The sequence below is a fragment of the Leptidea sinapis genome, chromosome 20, assembly GCF_905404315.1.
Source record: "Leptidea sinapis chromosome 20, ilLepSina1.1, whole genome shotgun sequence".
Lineage (NCBI taxonomy): Eukaryota > Metazoa > Arthropoda > Insecta > Lepidoptera > Pieridae > Leptidea > Leptidea sinapis.
The window spans coordinates 1,539,285-1,556,352 of NC_066284.1; the positions used below are offsets into that span (position 1 = coordinate 1,539,285).

Below are 17,068 nucleotides of genomic sequence, written 5' to 3' on the forward strand. Positions count from 1 at the left end.
AATATTTCCCGCAGCGAGTCTCTTCCGCGAGTCCTTCCATATTATAAATTGCTCTAATAGCTCTCTCTTGTAAAAATATTATGAACATCCGCAGTATTTCCCCACAATACCAAACTGAATGATTTATGCTATGGAAATATCTACGAAAATAGCCCAAACGAGCTGATGTGAAATCAGTTAACTGCAATTTTTTTAACAGCAAAAGCTGCAGAACTCAATCTATTTGAATCTTGAATTACCATAACGTCTATTTGTTTCACACTTGGTAGTTGAAATCGAATACAATTGTTTTTTTAACTATTTAACAATAGGTTATTATGTATGAACCAAATTAATACTTTTAACATAGCATTATTAAGCATTTTGCTATCCACCATATTGTCTTTCGTTTTATTTTGAGTAAAATTTTCATAAACAAATAAAACTATATCCAGGAGTTTGCCTACCATAAATAGAAGATCGTTAATATAGACTAAAAAGAGAAACGGGGCCAGGATCGAACCCTGTGGCACGCCTATCTCTACATCGGAGTCTTGATTGTATACCGCAAATATCTACAAACTGTTTAAGTAAGAAGACATTAATTTTAAAGAATGGTAAAGAACTTAGTAAAAAAAGTACTAAAATCTACGCAATCAAAGCTTTCGAAAGGTCACAGAAAATAGCTATTGCATCATAGAAGTCCTACCAAACTCTAGTTCGACTCTTTCTCATCTTTAACAAGTGCCATTCCAGCATTTATTGTTGACTTTCCCCTCGTAGAGCCAAATTACAATTGATTTGGTATTTGTTTTTCAAAGATTGTACTCAACACCGGTAGAATTGCTACAGGTCGGTAGTTTATGGTATCCTCGGTGGCCCTGACTTAATTAGTAATTTAATTATACATAATTTCATCAAGTTCTCTATATTACCTTTTATATTTTAATTTCATTTATAAGTATTAATTTCATGTTTTTCAATATTTCTTCTCAAATAACAGTTTTTGTTTATAGGATGTCATTATATTATGATTAATACTGCTTACTTGGATGTGCTAATAGATCAAAAATAATTATTACTATGGAGCCAAGAAGTAGAAAAATCTACAAGTTTTCCAAAATTCATTGTTATCAATAAATTATTAAAGTTGTTATAAAGCATTAATAGATACTATTATAACGAAAGTTTAATCGTCTAATAATATATAATAGAAAACAGTACTTACCTGTAGGTGGAATGTTGATGCAGAGGGCCCTAGATAACTTGAAGTAAGCGCGACCCAGCTGATAACAGCATATCTGTAGTGCATCACTTATGTCTATCAAAAGATCTGATGAAGTTAGTTAAGAAATTAGTAGTTAGAAAAAATGATTATAAAATAAATAATAAATTCTTTAACAACTAGTTTATTTAGGTTGTAAATAATAACTCCACATACAACTCTTAGATCATTTACACGTCTAGATAGACCGTAACAGATGTGAAAACGTCGAAAAAAAAATTAAGTTTAGGACTAACCTCTATTTTGGAAAATTCCCGCACACTAACAAGGAGTAGCTTGTATCGCAGACTTAACTAATATTCCTGGCCTGTTTCTATCGTTTGTAAATTATCTAAGATACAACTACTAATATTATTATGTCAAAGTGAACGCTTTTGCAAAGTTTTTCGTCAAGCATTAATGTGCGTAAGTATTATTGTTTCTGTTCGAAGGGCGCCATAGCTAGTGAGACTTAACATCTTTATGTCTAGTGAATAACGTAATAGCCATGCCACTCAGAATTTTACAACGGATGTTGTGATAACTGATCATAAGGTAGCATGGCCTGACATGGTCATTCAAATCAACAAGTACTCTTTTCTATCCATGTTTGTGTTATTACGACATGGCGTAGCAGTGCCATGTTCCGTCCTAAGGGTCGCCGAATAGGGCGGCACAACTAGGAATTCTGGAGAGAATGAAAAGAGTAGAAGATATCTGTTCTTGACGGTTGGGGCGGCGTCATGGGGCGTGTTGTTCCCTACCCCTAAAATATGGTCAAAGGATGGCCGGATCATTCATCATGCTCGTGAACGCTAGCTACTTGTGGTAGCAGCATGATCATGTTACCAGAAGCTCACATGAATATAAAATAAAATTTAAGACTTACACACATCAATTTTATATAAGCATATTTCACATTTACATAATGACCAGGATAAATAATTTATTAAGTGAACCAATGACCTATACATATGGACATATCATTCGCAGTCTGATAACGGAACGGCAAAAGTGTGCTTAAAGACAATTTAAGCATACTTTTCTACTTAGTAGTATGTCAACTGTGTATCAATCAACAAGCCTGAGTGTGATATAAAAAAGTGCTTAAATAATACATTAACGACTCAAAAAAATATCATCGGTAAGGTTATTTTATTTATGTGAGATTGATATGCAAAAAGCGTTAGTAATTTAATAAAACGAATATTATTTCATTAAATATGGCACAATTATTGACAAGCCCCCAGACAAGACCCGCTTATCAGAATGGGACAGATGAAAGGACGCAGTCAGAAATGAACACAATAGAGTCGCTCTTTTTAACCGACTTCAAAAAAGGAGGAGGTTCTCAATTCATCGGTATGTTTTTTTTTTATATTTTTTACCTCAGAACTTTCGACTGGGTGAACCGATTTCGATAATTCTTTTTTTATTGGAAACGATGTACTTCAAAAGTTGTGTTTTTGGTGATAGTGTGGTTAGGTTTTGCTTATGGGATCCATGACAAAGTAGCAGAACTCTTCAATTCTTAGGAGTAAATTAACGATACTAAGCCGAATCTTTTTTATTGTAGGTAATAGGTAATTGTCGTAGTAAAATATGATGATCAATGGAACTCCTTAACTCACAGTAAGGGATCTGTGGCAGAACTGTCTGTAATAAAATTGCAGTGTGACTTCGATCATTGCTGCATTCAAAATTTAGTAGATCTACATAAATTTAGACAAATTATTAGTTAGCGTACTTAGTTCAGATTCACTAATAATCTAAAAATAAAAATAAATTTAACAAAAAATAACCGACTTCAAAAACACTATTCCAAATCAATAGATATAATGCACTAAACAGTTTAAAAATAAATGCGTATTTGGAGTCGGTATCAGCCAAGGTAAGTTTGTAACTACATGAATAGTTATAGGTGAGATGTACTTGAGTCGCACACACGACGTGAGGAGGCGAGAGCAGGGCCGCGGCGGGAGGACACCGGTTCTAAAGTAACAATAATCGTTACTAGAATTAGATTTATTAATGAGATTGTATAAAAATACGCAATTATTTTTATACTTTTTAGTGCATATTATATCTATTGTTTTGGAATAGAGTTTTTGAAGTCGGTTGTATTTTTGTTAAAAAAATTGAATTCAAGGAAGTTAACATTTAAATACCCAGTTTAACTAATTATTTTATGTAAATAAAAATATTATATTTGAGTATTAGTTTCTCTCATTAAAGGTTACCTTAACTTATTAAATCCAAATCCCTTTAGAACGTAAATAAGTAGCAAATATAAACACAAGCCAATAAATAAACACACACACTTTCCCCTTATGGTGCTCCCACATTGCCGTTAGAAAATGTTTAATAACGTTAGTAAACATTTGTTAGCAAACATTTAATCACAAATAAATTTTCATGTTAGAAAATGTTTAGTAATGTTAGTAAAATGTGTTATCTTTTGTTTGTAAACATTTTATAAGGGTGATGGCGGGATAGGCGGTGCGGTGCGGTGGGGGTTAGAGTACGCAGGTCGCTGCGCGTGGTGTCTCGCTTGTCAGTTCCTTTGTGTCAGCGTGCATCGCTGTGCGTGTGTATTAGTGGTTGCGCGTGCGCCAAGCAATAAAATATGTCCGGTAATTGGAATAACGATGATGTTTACAAACTGATTGAAATGTTTCAAGCAAGAGAAGTACTATGGAACACGATGTCAGAGAGCTACAAAGACCGAAATAAAAAACACGATGCTTGGATGGAAATTGCCAGTGAATTTAATATGGATAAAAAAGTAATTGAAAAAAAGATTCGATCACTCGTAGGTCAATTTAACCGAGAATGTAAATCTAATAAATCTGGTGCAGGAGCTAATGAGTCAAGTAAATGGTTTGCATTTAAAAAACTCATGTTCCTTAAAGGCAAAAATATTCCAAGTTTAACTGTCGATGGAGGGTTGCAGGTGAGTTTTATTTTAACGTCTTTTAATAATATTTAGATGCCCAGTCCAAAAACCCTTCATTTGAAAAATATTCTGCGAATTCTTTTCTTATTTCTTTCCCATCATCTGTCAGGGATTCACATGCTTCAAGTGGTGTTAATTGCTGCTGTTCTAATCTCCATTGTCCATCGATACGTGTACCAGTTACTATGTCATCTCCATCATAGTATTGAGATGGAGCGTAAATCATGCTCGATTCAGTTTTTCTTATAAAATTATGCAGTAGCACGCATGTCATAATTAAAGTAGTAGTTTTTTCTGGATCTAATAATATTGTAGTTCGTAAAACTCTAAATCTGGCTGACAAAATCCCAAATGCGTTCTCTACTGTTCTCCTCGCACGACTCAGTCTATAACTGAAGATTCTTTCCTTAGAATTGCTATCCTGTGGTCCTGGAAAAGGTTTTAATAAGTGTTTTTGTAAAGGGAACGCATCATCTGTTACGAACACATAAGGAAGAGGTTTGTTTCTGCCTGGTAGTGAGCTGTCACTGGGTATTTTTAAACTATTGTCGTTAATTTTATTTCGAAATTTTGTGTTTGCGAAAACTCCGCCATCACTTATGCGTCCTTGGCAGCCAATATTCACGTACAGAAAGTTGTATTCTGCGTCCACTATCGCTAAAAGTACAACGCTGTAAAATCCTTTATAGTTGTAATATTCACTGCCGCTATCAATTGGCTTTTGTATGGCTACGTGCTTTCCATCGATACTTCCTAAGCAATTTGGGAAATTCCATTTTTCTTCAAATGAATTTGCCACGTGTAGCCACTCTTGAGGTGTTGTTGGTATCTGGAACAAAAATAGAAGATTAAGAAATAGGCGCGAAAAATAAATTTATAACTCGTTATTCTAACAAATTTTATTGGATATTTTTATTAAGTATGAAATATTAATAGAATACACTATAAAAAAATATGATTTCAGTTAAGGGTTGTTAAGTAATAGAAAAAGAAAATCGCGGTTATAGATTTTTTTACAATTTTAGCTAATTTGACGCGCCTATAACTTGAAATTATCGTTTAGTTCTATTCTTTCAGGGTAACGAAGAAAACAGAATTGCTTCAGAAAACACTCTCAGTTTGAACGAAACAGGAAATACTGTCACTGATGAAACTACGGGCACGCCTTTCGCCACCCCAAAACCATTTCGGAAAAGAAGACGGCCTGAAGTAGAACAAGATCCAACACAACAAGAAGCTGTAAATATTTTACAAAGAATGTACGAATCTAGAAAAAGCAGGGATGAAAATGACGCATTTGGAGAGTATGTCTCGATGAAACTGAAACAAATAAAAAACAGTCATGCTAAGAATACTGCTCAACATCACATTAACAATATTTTGTACAATGCGACAATGGGACAATATGATTTTCCAACAACCTTTACAGACCCAACCGCTAGTAGTTCCTGGGGATACAACTCTGAACCAAATCTATCCACTTTTTCGGAAAATAATGCTGACTGTAGCTCGAGAGGATACTACACCGCACCGAGTCCCTCGGCTTCATTTGAAACCAGTTCTTCGGATAACTCCAGGACACATACTCGTACCAGCGCAAGAACACAGAGTCCGTCTAATTTATCGGAATCAAGCCAAGATTCGACCCAATCATTAAACGATTTGTTGGAATCAATCAAAAATTAAAAAATACATGTTTGGTTTGTTAAGTATTAAAAAAATTATTAGTAAGGTAAGATAGGTACCTACCTAAAGTATGATTAGATTAGATCATATTAAAAGTAAATAAAAAAATAATTAAAAATGTTGTTTGACTTACCTGTATGTATTCCTTTAAAACCTCATTGAGAGCCTCGCACACTTCTGGTACGATAATAGATATCACTTGGTCTGACAACTTGAACACATTTCCAAGACTTTTATAACTGCTACCAGTTGCCAAAAATCTTAACGTTACCGCAAGTCTTTCCGTCACACTTACAGATTTTCTAAATGTAGTGTCTCGTTTGCCTATTTTTGCCCCAATTAAATTTTGTAGATATTCAAATTCGGAACTGTTCATTCTTATAAAATCTTTTAAGCAACCATCAATACCTAAATCCTTGAGATAGTCTGTGGCACTATATTTTCCTCTAGCTTTTAGCGTTTGGCGCATCCAATAAGAGCGCTTTTTCTTCTTTTTTAAACAAAAAATAAAAGCTATTCCAATGAGCAAATCTTCTTCCATTTTCGTGTAGACGTCCTCAGCCCTCAGAAGGCGAAACCAAACTGCGAGCCAATACTAGATGTTATAAAATGTTTAAACATTTTCCATCAATGTAGGAGCACTTATAACATGTAACAGTTTCTAACAAAGTGCAACAATTGTTAACATTTGTTAGTAAATGTTTTGGTGTTATAAAATGTTTACAAACATTTTATAACGGCAATGTGGGAGCACCATTACTCACATTACGAGTGTGATTTTTGATTAAAAACGTAAAAACCTCCGACTGAACAGGTATTGATCGGAAAATATGGACAAACTGACGAACGTAAAACTTATAGCAACCCTCTTTTTCGTCTGGGTTTAAATACCTAACTGCTACTCCACTGATGTCACTATCCAAATCGGGTTCTAAATTCAAAATACGCAGCTGAAACTGAAATAGTGTTTACATTGCTGCCTATTGACCAATAATATTTAAAAAAACTGGAGTAAATGCAGAAATGTATAGACAAAGCATTCGAAAGTTATTATGGTGTCATTTGTGGTATGTGCCATATTCGGCTTTCATTTTGTATGTCTATATGTATAGAACGTCATTGAAGTGAACGAAACAACAGCTAGCAGGTCGTTTTGAATGTTTTTATTATGTAAACAATAATCTTGAATTTTGACTCATTGTACACGTTAGATCTTAATAAGTGTAACGCGTGTTTTTTGAAGGTACCCATGTCGTATCGTTCCGGAAACACCGCACAAGGAAGTTATTAATAAAATATCCTTACATAAAGATGACGTGTGTATTTATATTTTTTATAATCGCTAGTAAATTGCTTGCATAATATCTTTATTTATTCATAGTGTGTGTGGATTAATGCACCTACTGTACTCAATAATTCTCGAGTCATATTTATTAATTACTTATAATTAATTGTTCGAGTATTTTTATTGCATCACTTTACATATTACTTATATTGTATTTAAAGAAAAGCTGTAAATGTTGATTTAAAAAGAGTGGCAATAAGTTTCTTGCCACTTCTTCTTATTAAAGCTCAAGCATTTCCACCACTGGGTGGTAAATGTGAAATGAAAAACCATCTCCGCGAATCTACTCATGCTTGTATAGGTACCATAGCGGTAACGCAGAGACCGACTGGTGTCTCCTGGACCACATCCAATAGCTACAGATTCCGTGTTGGAGCAGAACCCCACCACGGAGATCTTGATTTATCAATTTCAAGACAAAGAGCTGTAGTGTGTTGTACCTCACATCCGGACGGCTACCTAGTTTCCGGTGACCGCCCTTTGAGGTCGTCGGGCCATTGCCTGATATGGAGCACCGTGCCAATATCGCGCCTAACAGGTCTCCGCTTTTTAAGTTGCCGCCGCGTGTGGCACTAAAAGTCGGCGCGTCCTCCCTCGGAAACTTGTGCGAACTGGTCACTAGGCAAGGCTGTCCAAGGATATTTCTGCCAGGCTGGCAGTCAGAAATCCGCCACAGTGACGATGACTCATTGGCTCATTGCACGCGAAAGAAAAATCTGATCTCATGAGCTCTCTTTTCCCATTCATCACAACTCAACTCCCGATACCCAAGGCGCTACACAACCGCCACTTATTCCGTAGTACGACTCAAACACCAACTTGAATATTCACATATCGAGCGGGCCTAACAGCATACTCCCGGAACTGATTGTACACTCAGATCCGTCCAACTACCGCTCTATTCCTCACACCTCCATAGTTATTGAGTTATTTATCAACCGCCAGCTCTTGAGACCGATAACCGACTGCAGTTTTTCTAATCTGATATGACTTAGGGACGTACAAGCTTGGAGCATACTCCTAAATTAAAGGCTGGCAAGACATCTCATGACCGTTTACGAGCCACGTGTATGCTATTGTCTCACTACTTCCCATCATATGATCCTCTTGCCCATTTGCCCCCTCTTATATCAAAAATAACTCTGTCTAGAATGGGGCTTTTCATGTTCTTTTTTTTCAATTCATGATGTCACTAACATATCAAAAATGTCCTTCTCCTTTACGAACTTCTCATAGATGATGACACCATAATATTTATTAAATTTACTTTAATGTACATTTTTCCCATATAGTGTAAGATTGAACTAATCAAGTGTTTGATGTAGACTTCGCCGACTGAGAAATTTGTTTTGTGAGACTGAGCCATCACACTTGGCTACGTAATACTCATTTGGGTAAAGTCTGCATTTTTTTTATGACCATGATTAATTAACTCCTCTTCACCTCTATCACAGCAATTCCTAGATGATACTATGTGGAATCTTATTGATACTTATTTTCTAGAATAGCCTGAGCTTATCGGAATTACTAACTGATACCTTAGAATATTAGTTCAAAATTTTAAAAGGATACGAGGAGTGCCTTCTGTTCTGCAAGTCATATACACACATGCAGCTTGTGTTTGTGCAGCTGGCCTTCCAATAGTAAGATGCCTGCTAAGAGCCATTTTAAAAAAGTTGCATGCAATATCTATGCACTGTTGATTTAACCTAAGCTGTTGACACAGGGCATTGATGCCATCTCTTGCCTTCCTTATTGTGATTTCCCGAGACTCTTGACCAATGCCTACATTAAATGCTGCAAAATAAAATAAAATGGTAATGCATTATGAAATTTAGTATAATAGAGTTTTAGTTCTGCATTTTTGATGTGTTACAATTCATAATACTGTCTAATTGTCCAATGCTTTCTTTTAACATCAGCTAACTTATTAGAAAAATTAGCATATAAAGGCACACATGGTGATCTTTGGCGATGGTTTAAATCATACATCTCAAATCGTACTCAAAGAGATATCATCAGTGGCCATGAATCGAAAATGGTAATGATTACTTCTGGAGTTCCACAAGGGTCAATTCTTGGACCTCTTTTATTTATTATATTCATCAACGATATTCATACATGCTTTAAACATAGTAATTTTCTACTATATGCAGATGATCTTAAAATATTTAAAACAATTGAATTACAAGATAATCATTACCATCTTCAGGATGATTTAAATAGATTTACTAAATATTGTACAGAAAATAACTTAATCTAAGCTTAAGTAAATGTAAGCATATCACTTTTACTAAAAAGAGATCCGCTAGCAACTGTACATATTCACTTTATGGAGAGAGTCTAGACAAGGTTAGTAATATTAAAGATCTAGGAATAACATTGGATAGTAAGTTACATTTAGACACGCATACACAAAACATTGTAAATAAAGCTTTTAAAATGTATGGATTTATAATGCGGACCGGTATTAATTTCAATAGAGTTGCTACATATCTAAATTTGTATAAATCGCTGGTTCGCTCACAACTCGAATATGCTGTTTGTATCTGGAATCCCCATTATAATAAATATGTTAAGAGAATAGAAACTGTACAGAAAAATTATTTACGGACGATGCACTATAAATGTACGGGAAGCTACCTTCCTTATGACCAGCTTCTTGAAAAATATAGTATACTTGACTTGCAGTCAAGGCGCAAACAACTTGAAGCTATGCTCTTATTTGATCTGTGTCATAATAAATACGACTGTATTCCTTTAACTCATAAACTCTGTTATAAAATACCAGTTAGAAGTCATGTACGCAATAATCAAACACATAAACTTTGTGATACTATAAAATGTCGTACAAATTCTGGCGAGCGCTCACCACTATGGAGAATGACACACTCATATAATGCGTGCTTTGGCAATATTGATATTTTTTCCACTCGTGTGGGCTCTTTCAAAAAGCTGGTCATGGATTATCTTAAGAAGAATATTACTATATTAGACTAAACCTGTAGAATAATAACAATAAAACTAAACGAATATATTTTTTATATCTACACTTATATTCATACATGTAACTTTTGTAATTAAGTATTAATCAATAATTATGTGGTTGACGTAGTGGGTAGCATGTATAGTATTACTGTGTTATATTATTACTGATTTTTTTCTAAGCACTGCATGCTACTGTTTGTTGACCCGAATAAATAAAATAAAATAAAATAAAAAATAAAATAACTGATGTTAAAAGAAAGCATTAGAAATCTAAGCATACAAATTAAATTTATAATCATGTTCCGTGCGAGTGCTCTTCCACAGAGCCAACCATTCAAGTAACATTGTTGATAATGTTGAGTCCCACAGCATTAATAAATTTTGTTAATAAATTTAATTTGTATAATTAATCCCAGAAGTGATCACTTTAAAACAACAAATTGTTTAGATCAGTTAGGTAGTTTTTCTTCTCCTCTTCTTGTCATTCCAACACTCGTTCCTTTTATAAACACTTTTTTAAATGACTTTCTAAACAATTCATAATATAACAATAATGTGGCTGTTCAAAATACTGTCTCTTTTTGAAAAATGTAATTCTTTTTATTGGACCTCTAATAAATAATATTAAAAGACATCTAAATACCTCGTCCGAAGCCAGAGGCACCTCCTTTTGAATCAGCAGACACAAACTGTCCAATCACAGAAGAACCACCGTGAGATGTTTCTTGAAACTCTATATCAGCTACTATTATGTTATCTTCTAATACAGAACCACAGTTGGTGCATACAGCATCTCCTCGAGCTGGATCAACTTCTATCTCCGATGATCCGCAATGTTTACATTTTTTACCCGACATAGTTGCAACAGTTTTATTGAAATAAATAATAATTAACTAAAGTTATCACTTAAAGTATACACGAAATGGTCATCATAAAGTCAACATCGTAACTTATTTTGTTATAATAAAAATACAAGCATTGTTACACAAGCTACTTCTAAGAGGCTAAGTCCATGTGAAATTGAAGCTAGATTTCTATTTTGTAATTATTTACTTTATCCTCGTCTCTCAAGTCTCAATTGACAATTCTCAAACTAATTATCAAGTGTCAACGTCATAAGTGAATCTTACACTAAATGTCAAATTTGACAATAAACACAGAATATCTACATGAAATTCTAAAATTTTGCTATTGCCATATTGTTTTCTAAGGCCCGCTCCACATTCACACGAGAATCTCGCGAGTAAAACACGAGACACGCGAATGTGGAACATATTCACAAAGTCTTCGCAGGTTCTTGCCTTGTTCTCCGAATCGAAATATTTTGTCGGATTTTTGGCGCGAGACAATTTACTATTGACTCCACACTCGTATATTTCTTAGTGTCGGTTGCGACAGACTCGTCTATTTATATTCCGTTTGGCGTGACTGATCATTAATTTGATCTGGATTTGGACGACCTAACTAATACTTAACCTAAAGAAGCTCTCGCCGAGAATTTCGCTGAGATTCTTGCTTAGCAGGCTGACGAGTGAATGTGTAATGGGTTTCTATAGAATAATACATGGATAAACATACTCAATATAATATTCTATATCTATAGGGATAAACGGGGAAGTTAACCTGATCGAAACTGTTTTCTAGGTGCCCATGGATGTCTGCAATACACGTATATGCTTACAGACTGGAACTTACATAGTTTAAAGTTTGAAAATACTACAAGTGGCAGATGATATGCGAGGCAAGAACTTGCTTGTGGACGTTGTTTTCTAATACGTTGTACATATCCAGAACGAGAACATAACATACTTGACAGACTATTGCTATCTCATTTACAAACGCTGACAGCGACTCTAGTATCCCTATCCTATCGTAATTAATCCCTGTTCTGCGGTAATGTCTTTCTGAATAGCGGTTGAAATCATGGGTCATCCATCAACATGTTCCAGGACTTCATAATTCATATAAAGGTTCATGCACAATGCACATCTTAAAATTATTATACAAGTGCTGACCAGTTGCTGTTGTTCGTTGGTGTTCTGAAATTATAGATGAAAGTTGATTTTTCTGAGAGATAAACTTTTTAATCTAAAATAATTGTAATAGTTCTTTATTTATTTATTTATTTATTTATTAAAGCACACCACATCATATACAATACAATTTTCTTAATCACTGTTACAATTAGTAGTTCTAAAGTATACGACAATTATGGTGAACATAAAAATTACAAAGAATACTCCCTAAATACTTCTAAAAAATAGAACTAATACTATCTAAACTATAATAAAAAATGAAAGTACAAATTATAACTTTAACTTATTAAAATAATGAAAATAATGAAGACGAAAAAAAATAAAAACTACTTATTTGACAAATGCGATTGAGTACGAGCTAAGTGTTTAACAACACTTTCTTTAAACCTGACCAGCCCACCACCGAATATATCAAGTTCTGAATTGGTATCGTTTAACTTATTGTACTCGCGAAGAATTCGAGCGAGAGGCGCCGGAACTCCCAGGTTGGTTTTTACAGAAGGAACTTGGAAGATTCTCTTGATTTTGAACCTTGGGAATAAATATGGGACAGCAAGGTTAACATTCTGCAAGATGTTACTACATTGTATTTGACCGTTTAAGAGTTTGTACAAAAATATTACTCCGGAAAGAGATCTCCGATCGAGCAATGCAATCATATTAAATTTCCTGAGGCGCTGATGGTACGGGTGTCTATGAGAGAATCCAGTACTAATGTATGCAAGGTGTCGCGTGAATGCTCTTTGGATACTCTCGATGCGTTGCGAATGGATCGTATATAGGGGATTCCATATAATACTACCATATTCGATATGACTGCGCACTAGAGCGTTATATAGAATTGTTTTCGTTTTGGAGCCGAAACAATTCGAGTTTCGCTTTAGAAATCCTAACATTTGTGTGGATGTGGTAACTACTTTATTAACTTGTGCAATAAACGTTAGTTTGCTATCAATAGTTACCCCCAAGTCACGAATCTCCTGCACTTCTTTTAATGGTGCGCCATCGAGCTCATACACTGTAACAAGCGGTTTTTTTTTTCTAGTGTACTTAATATGAAAACATTTGCTTGCATTTAGAATTATACCATTTAATAGGCACCAATCTTTTATACCATTGAGATCACTTTGAACAAAAGCAGCCTCAGAGGCAGAGTTGATAACTTTATAAATTTTTAAATCATCGGCGAAGAGAGAAGCTTTACAATATTTGATATGATTCCTAACGTCATTCACAAATATCAAAAAGAGCAACGGTCCTAGGTGGGATCCCTGGGGAACACCAGATCGCGCAATATATGAATTAGATTCAGTGCCTCCTGCAACTACTGACTGAAGTCTATTATGAAGATATGACTCGAACCACTTCAGCAAGTTTCCTCCAATTCCATAATTACTTAGCTTCTGAATCAATAAAGGGTGACTGACTTCATCGAAGGCATTACTAAAATCTGTATATATCGCATCAATCTGGCGCCCATTGTCCAATTCTTGACATACTTCGGTGACAAAAGAGATGAGGTTCGTTTGAATTGAACGGCCCTTCCTGAAACCATGTTGCTCATCGGAGATCAAACTGTCAATAGTTCTGAATCGTTTTTATTTTTATGTATTTTTTTTTTAATTTTTTGCATAAAATGATAATGCTATAAATAAATATTGTATTGAACCAAACACATGCTTGTACTTTTATTCTGATAAATAAAACTATTCGTCCGATTCGTCGATATTCCCTAACCATTCCAAAATTTTCAAAAATATACAACGTTAATGTTAAAGTTTTATCTTCTACCGGGACTCCCGGAGTGCAAACCGTTTTTTTTGCTGCTGTTCGTACACGATTCCTGCAAACAACTCCCGTTAAATACATATTTATAGAGGTTCCTGATCACGACTCATCACCAAACCAATCGAAAATGATTTGACCGTGATAGGAGCTGATACTGGGGAGGCTCCACTCAGAGGCTTGAGAACAGTATTTCAAGTGAGGTTGAATATTTGCCGTTAAATAGTTGCAGGCTGAGGCTCGAGGTGTGACACTAAATAGATAAAAGGGTGTGCGTGTTATCGTGTGTAAAATGAGTTTATATTAATATTTAATAGCTTAATTTTTTTCGATACATAAATTTTTTAACTTATATCCAATTTAAAAATTTACTAAATGAAATTAAGGTATTAGGGGTATGAAATTACGTTTTCTATTGAAAATTTCAATTTTTTTTTAAGGAAATATATATAATTTAATCGAAATTTTTACCCCCTCCCTTCACGGTAAGCTTATTATAGGCATATATTTTCTCAAAATCGATTCCTTTAGAATTCTTTTTGATGTCATTTCTAATGCTACCACCGAAAGAGTAATTTTTTTAATAAAACATTACATTTATTAGATAATGCCTGAACAGTGGCTGGGACTTTATTAAAAAAGTGTATACATTTACCATTAAAGCAATTATGTATCTTATGAAGCCTGCTGGAATTAACTTCAAGCAATCCCTTATTTCTAGTCTTATAATAATGAATATCTCTATTTAGCGCAAAAAGGTGACGATTTTTGTGAACGTTTATAATTTTTTTACCTTTGTGGTATAAATCTGGGGACCTGACAACAAATTCTGTGACAGCATCACGTCTATAGAGTTATAACAGTATATCGAACTGTGTGAAGAATACTTCACATGATACTCTTCTAGATAAATAATGGCGAAGATTGGATGACGAGCTAGAGCCGCAAACTGCGAGTTTTGCAATCATTGTTCTAAGTTAAGTGCTGCTATTGCTTGACCGGAGCTGAAGCAGCTGTAGTGAATTATATTATGATGTTATATGTTATAATGTGTGTCTAAGCTTCGACTTATTGCAGTGTCGCAGCGCTTTACCTGGAGTGAGCCAATGCAATGTTGCCTTGCAGTTATCGTGTACCATCCACTTTTCATGACACATCTCGAAATCTTTACATATCTGTGTCGGTTTAATATGGTTATTCAAGCACTGTAGATCAGTTACTTAAATGATGGAGCACCCATTTATAATCTTTTATATTACACCAATTTCATGTTGTCTGTTTCTCTCTTTTTCAGCAATCCTTAACTACTTTAGTTTAGGCCTCCTTTTTTCCAATTTTAAGCAAATGTGTTAATATTGTTGGTATTCAACAAGAAACCTTGCGTAGACCTATTATTTTTAAACTCGTGATTATTCATTTAAAATACTTAGTTCATAGTTTCTTGTATAAAAATACGAGTTTATTTGAGTAATGTATCTATTTACAAATAAATTTATTCATTTAAGGTGTAATAAATTCTATTGTTGCTTTATTAAATTTTTTCGTTTGTGTCCGTCCTAAAATTCCTTCGGAGCAAAAACTATTATGGCGTCACACGAAAGCTGGCATATCATTGGTGGAATATCACGTCATATTCTAAATTTAGCCAGTGATATCACCCCTGAAATTTATGAAGCTGAAGAACAATACCCAAAAAGTACAATTGAACAAACTAAGTGTAGGCGTTTACGACATTTCGTAGTGAGAGCTAAGAAATTCTCAGGAGACTGGAGGTGGAGAAGGGCATCCCCGAAGAGGCGACGACGTCATCGCATAATTTGAATTGATGACTCATCATTGTTATGTTCTTGTTTGTTTAGTAATGCTGCTTAAATATTTTTTATGGTGCAAACTGCAGCAGATTTCCAAATCCGAAAACAAATTGATACGCAACTAAGATCTGTGAAAATCGTTAACTGACAGTGAACTTGTGCTTTATTGATCGCTTTACAATCGGACTGATACTTAATTGCAATGAAGCTAAAACTAGAAATGAGTGATAGTCAATCAAACCATTCAGATTTCTCGTGTGATAGTCAATCTTCACAAGGATCGTCTACAAATGAATTCCCTCCGATATCATCACGGTCACTTCTTACGGTACGTAAAAACTGATTCTTTTGTTCTTGATTGAAGTCCATTTAAAAATCAATACTTGGTTGAATCTTCAATTCAAGCAAATAATGTACTCTACTTGGATTTAATATTTACCTACGACTTGTATTGACACTATTTAATGGTTTATAATATAAAGTATACAATTTTCTTAATAATTATCATGCTACAAGCAATAGAATATTATAATAACATGAAGCTGTGTGTCCTATATGGTGTTCTTGTATAAATTATGTGAGAATTATTTATATTTCCTTTTACAAGCTAACAGGAAGGTAATTGTTATTTATTTGGATTGTGTTGTTAATCAAATTATGTCAACTCAACAACAACAAAACATTTGAAATTTAAATTATATTATATAATTAGTGTTCTATTCATTTATATTATTAAAATACTGCATTTACTCATTCTCACTTGCTGTTAAAGTAAGATTTAATTCATAGGTGCTCAATATTATTTATATGTTGGTTCTAAGTGTAATCCCCTGTCATTATACTTCCTTTGTATGGATTGCCCACATTCTTCTTCATGTGTTATGTGTATGGTTGTATTAAAACTGTCAAGTAGGGGTTATTAATAAATTCTATAATAAAAAATATACATGTTATGTATATATATATTATAGATAGGGATTGATCCAATTTGATATGATTTACTTTATGACTTGACTTATGACCCACACACTTTCTCGAGATATATGGTCTTGACAGATAGACAGATGGAGAGACAACAAAGTGATCCCATAAGTGTTCTTTTTTTTCCTTTTGAAGTATGGAACCCTTAAAACGAAAGTAACTTTGTCTATCTGTCACAATTTGTAGTCTATTATGGGGTCCGTTAAGATATTATGCATATGATAAGAGCAGATGCAT

General features: G+C 34.2%; 4 protein-coding genes across 5 annotated transcripts in view; 2 read left to right on the forward strand and 2 right to left on the reverse strand.

Moving 5' to 3' along the window:
- LOC126970242 (transcription factor IIIB 90 kDa subunit) overlaps positions 1-17,068 on the reverse strand; it is an 83,064-nt gene that overhangs the window by 52,141 nt on the left and 13,855 nt on the right. Inside the window, exons 2-4 of one of the 2 annotated variants that reach the window (XM_050816054.1) lie at positions 10,862-11,032; positions 8,803-9,027; positions 1,208-1,312 (exon numbers count right to left, since the gene is read on the reverse strand). In XM_050816054.1, coding sequence (XP_050672011.1) covers positions 1,208-1,312; positions 8,803-8,896 — 199 coding nt within the window. In that variant the 5' untranslated portion in view covers positions 8,897-9,027; positions 10,862-11,032. Of the gene's footprint in view, positions 1-1,207; positions 1,313-8,802; positions 9,028-10,861; positions 11,275-17,068 lie in introns of those variants that run through there. The other variant, XM_050816053.1, reaches the window with a different exon arrangement.
- On the forward strand, positions 3,578-6,003 carry LOC126970265 (uncharacterized). Its single transcript, XM_050816094.1, has 2 exons — positions 3,578-4,196; positions 5,277-6,003. Exons 1-2 carry the CDS (start codon positions 3,870-3,872, stop codon positions 5,883-5,885), a joined length of 936 nt encoding a protein of 311 aa, XP_050672051.1. The 5' UTR covers positions 3,578-3,869; the 3' UTR covers positions 5,886-6,003.
- LOC126970251 (putative nuclease HARBI1) lies at positions 3,989-6,644 on the reverse strand. Its single transcript, XM_050816072.1, has 2 exons — positions 6,019-6,644; positions 3,989-5,028 (listed from the first exon to the last, which is right to left on the reverse strand). The coding sequence occupies exons 1-2, from the start codon at positions 6,424-6,426 to the stop codon at positions 4,219-4,221; spliced, it is 1,218 nt and encodes a 405-aa protein (XP_050672029.1). The 5' UTR covers positions 6,427-6,644; the 3' UTR covers positions 3,989-4,218.
- LOC126970250 (transcription factor kayak) overlaps positions 15,987-17,068 on the forward strand; it is a 60,821-nt gene continuing 59,739 nt past the window's right edge. The window contains exon 1 of the mRNA XM_050816069.1: positions 15,987-16,178. Coding sequence (XP_050672026.1) covers positions 16,053-16,178 — 126 coding nt within the window. The 5' untranslated portion in view covers positions 15,987-16,052. The remainder of the gene's footprint in view (positions 16,179-17,068) is intronic.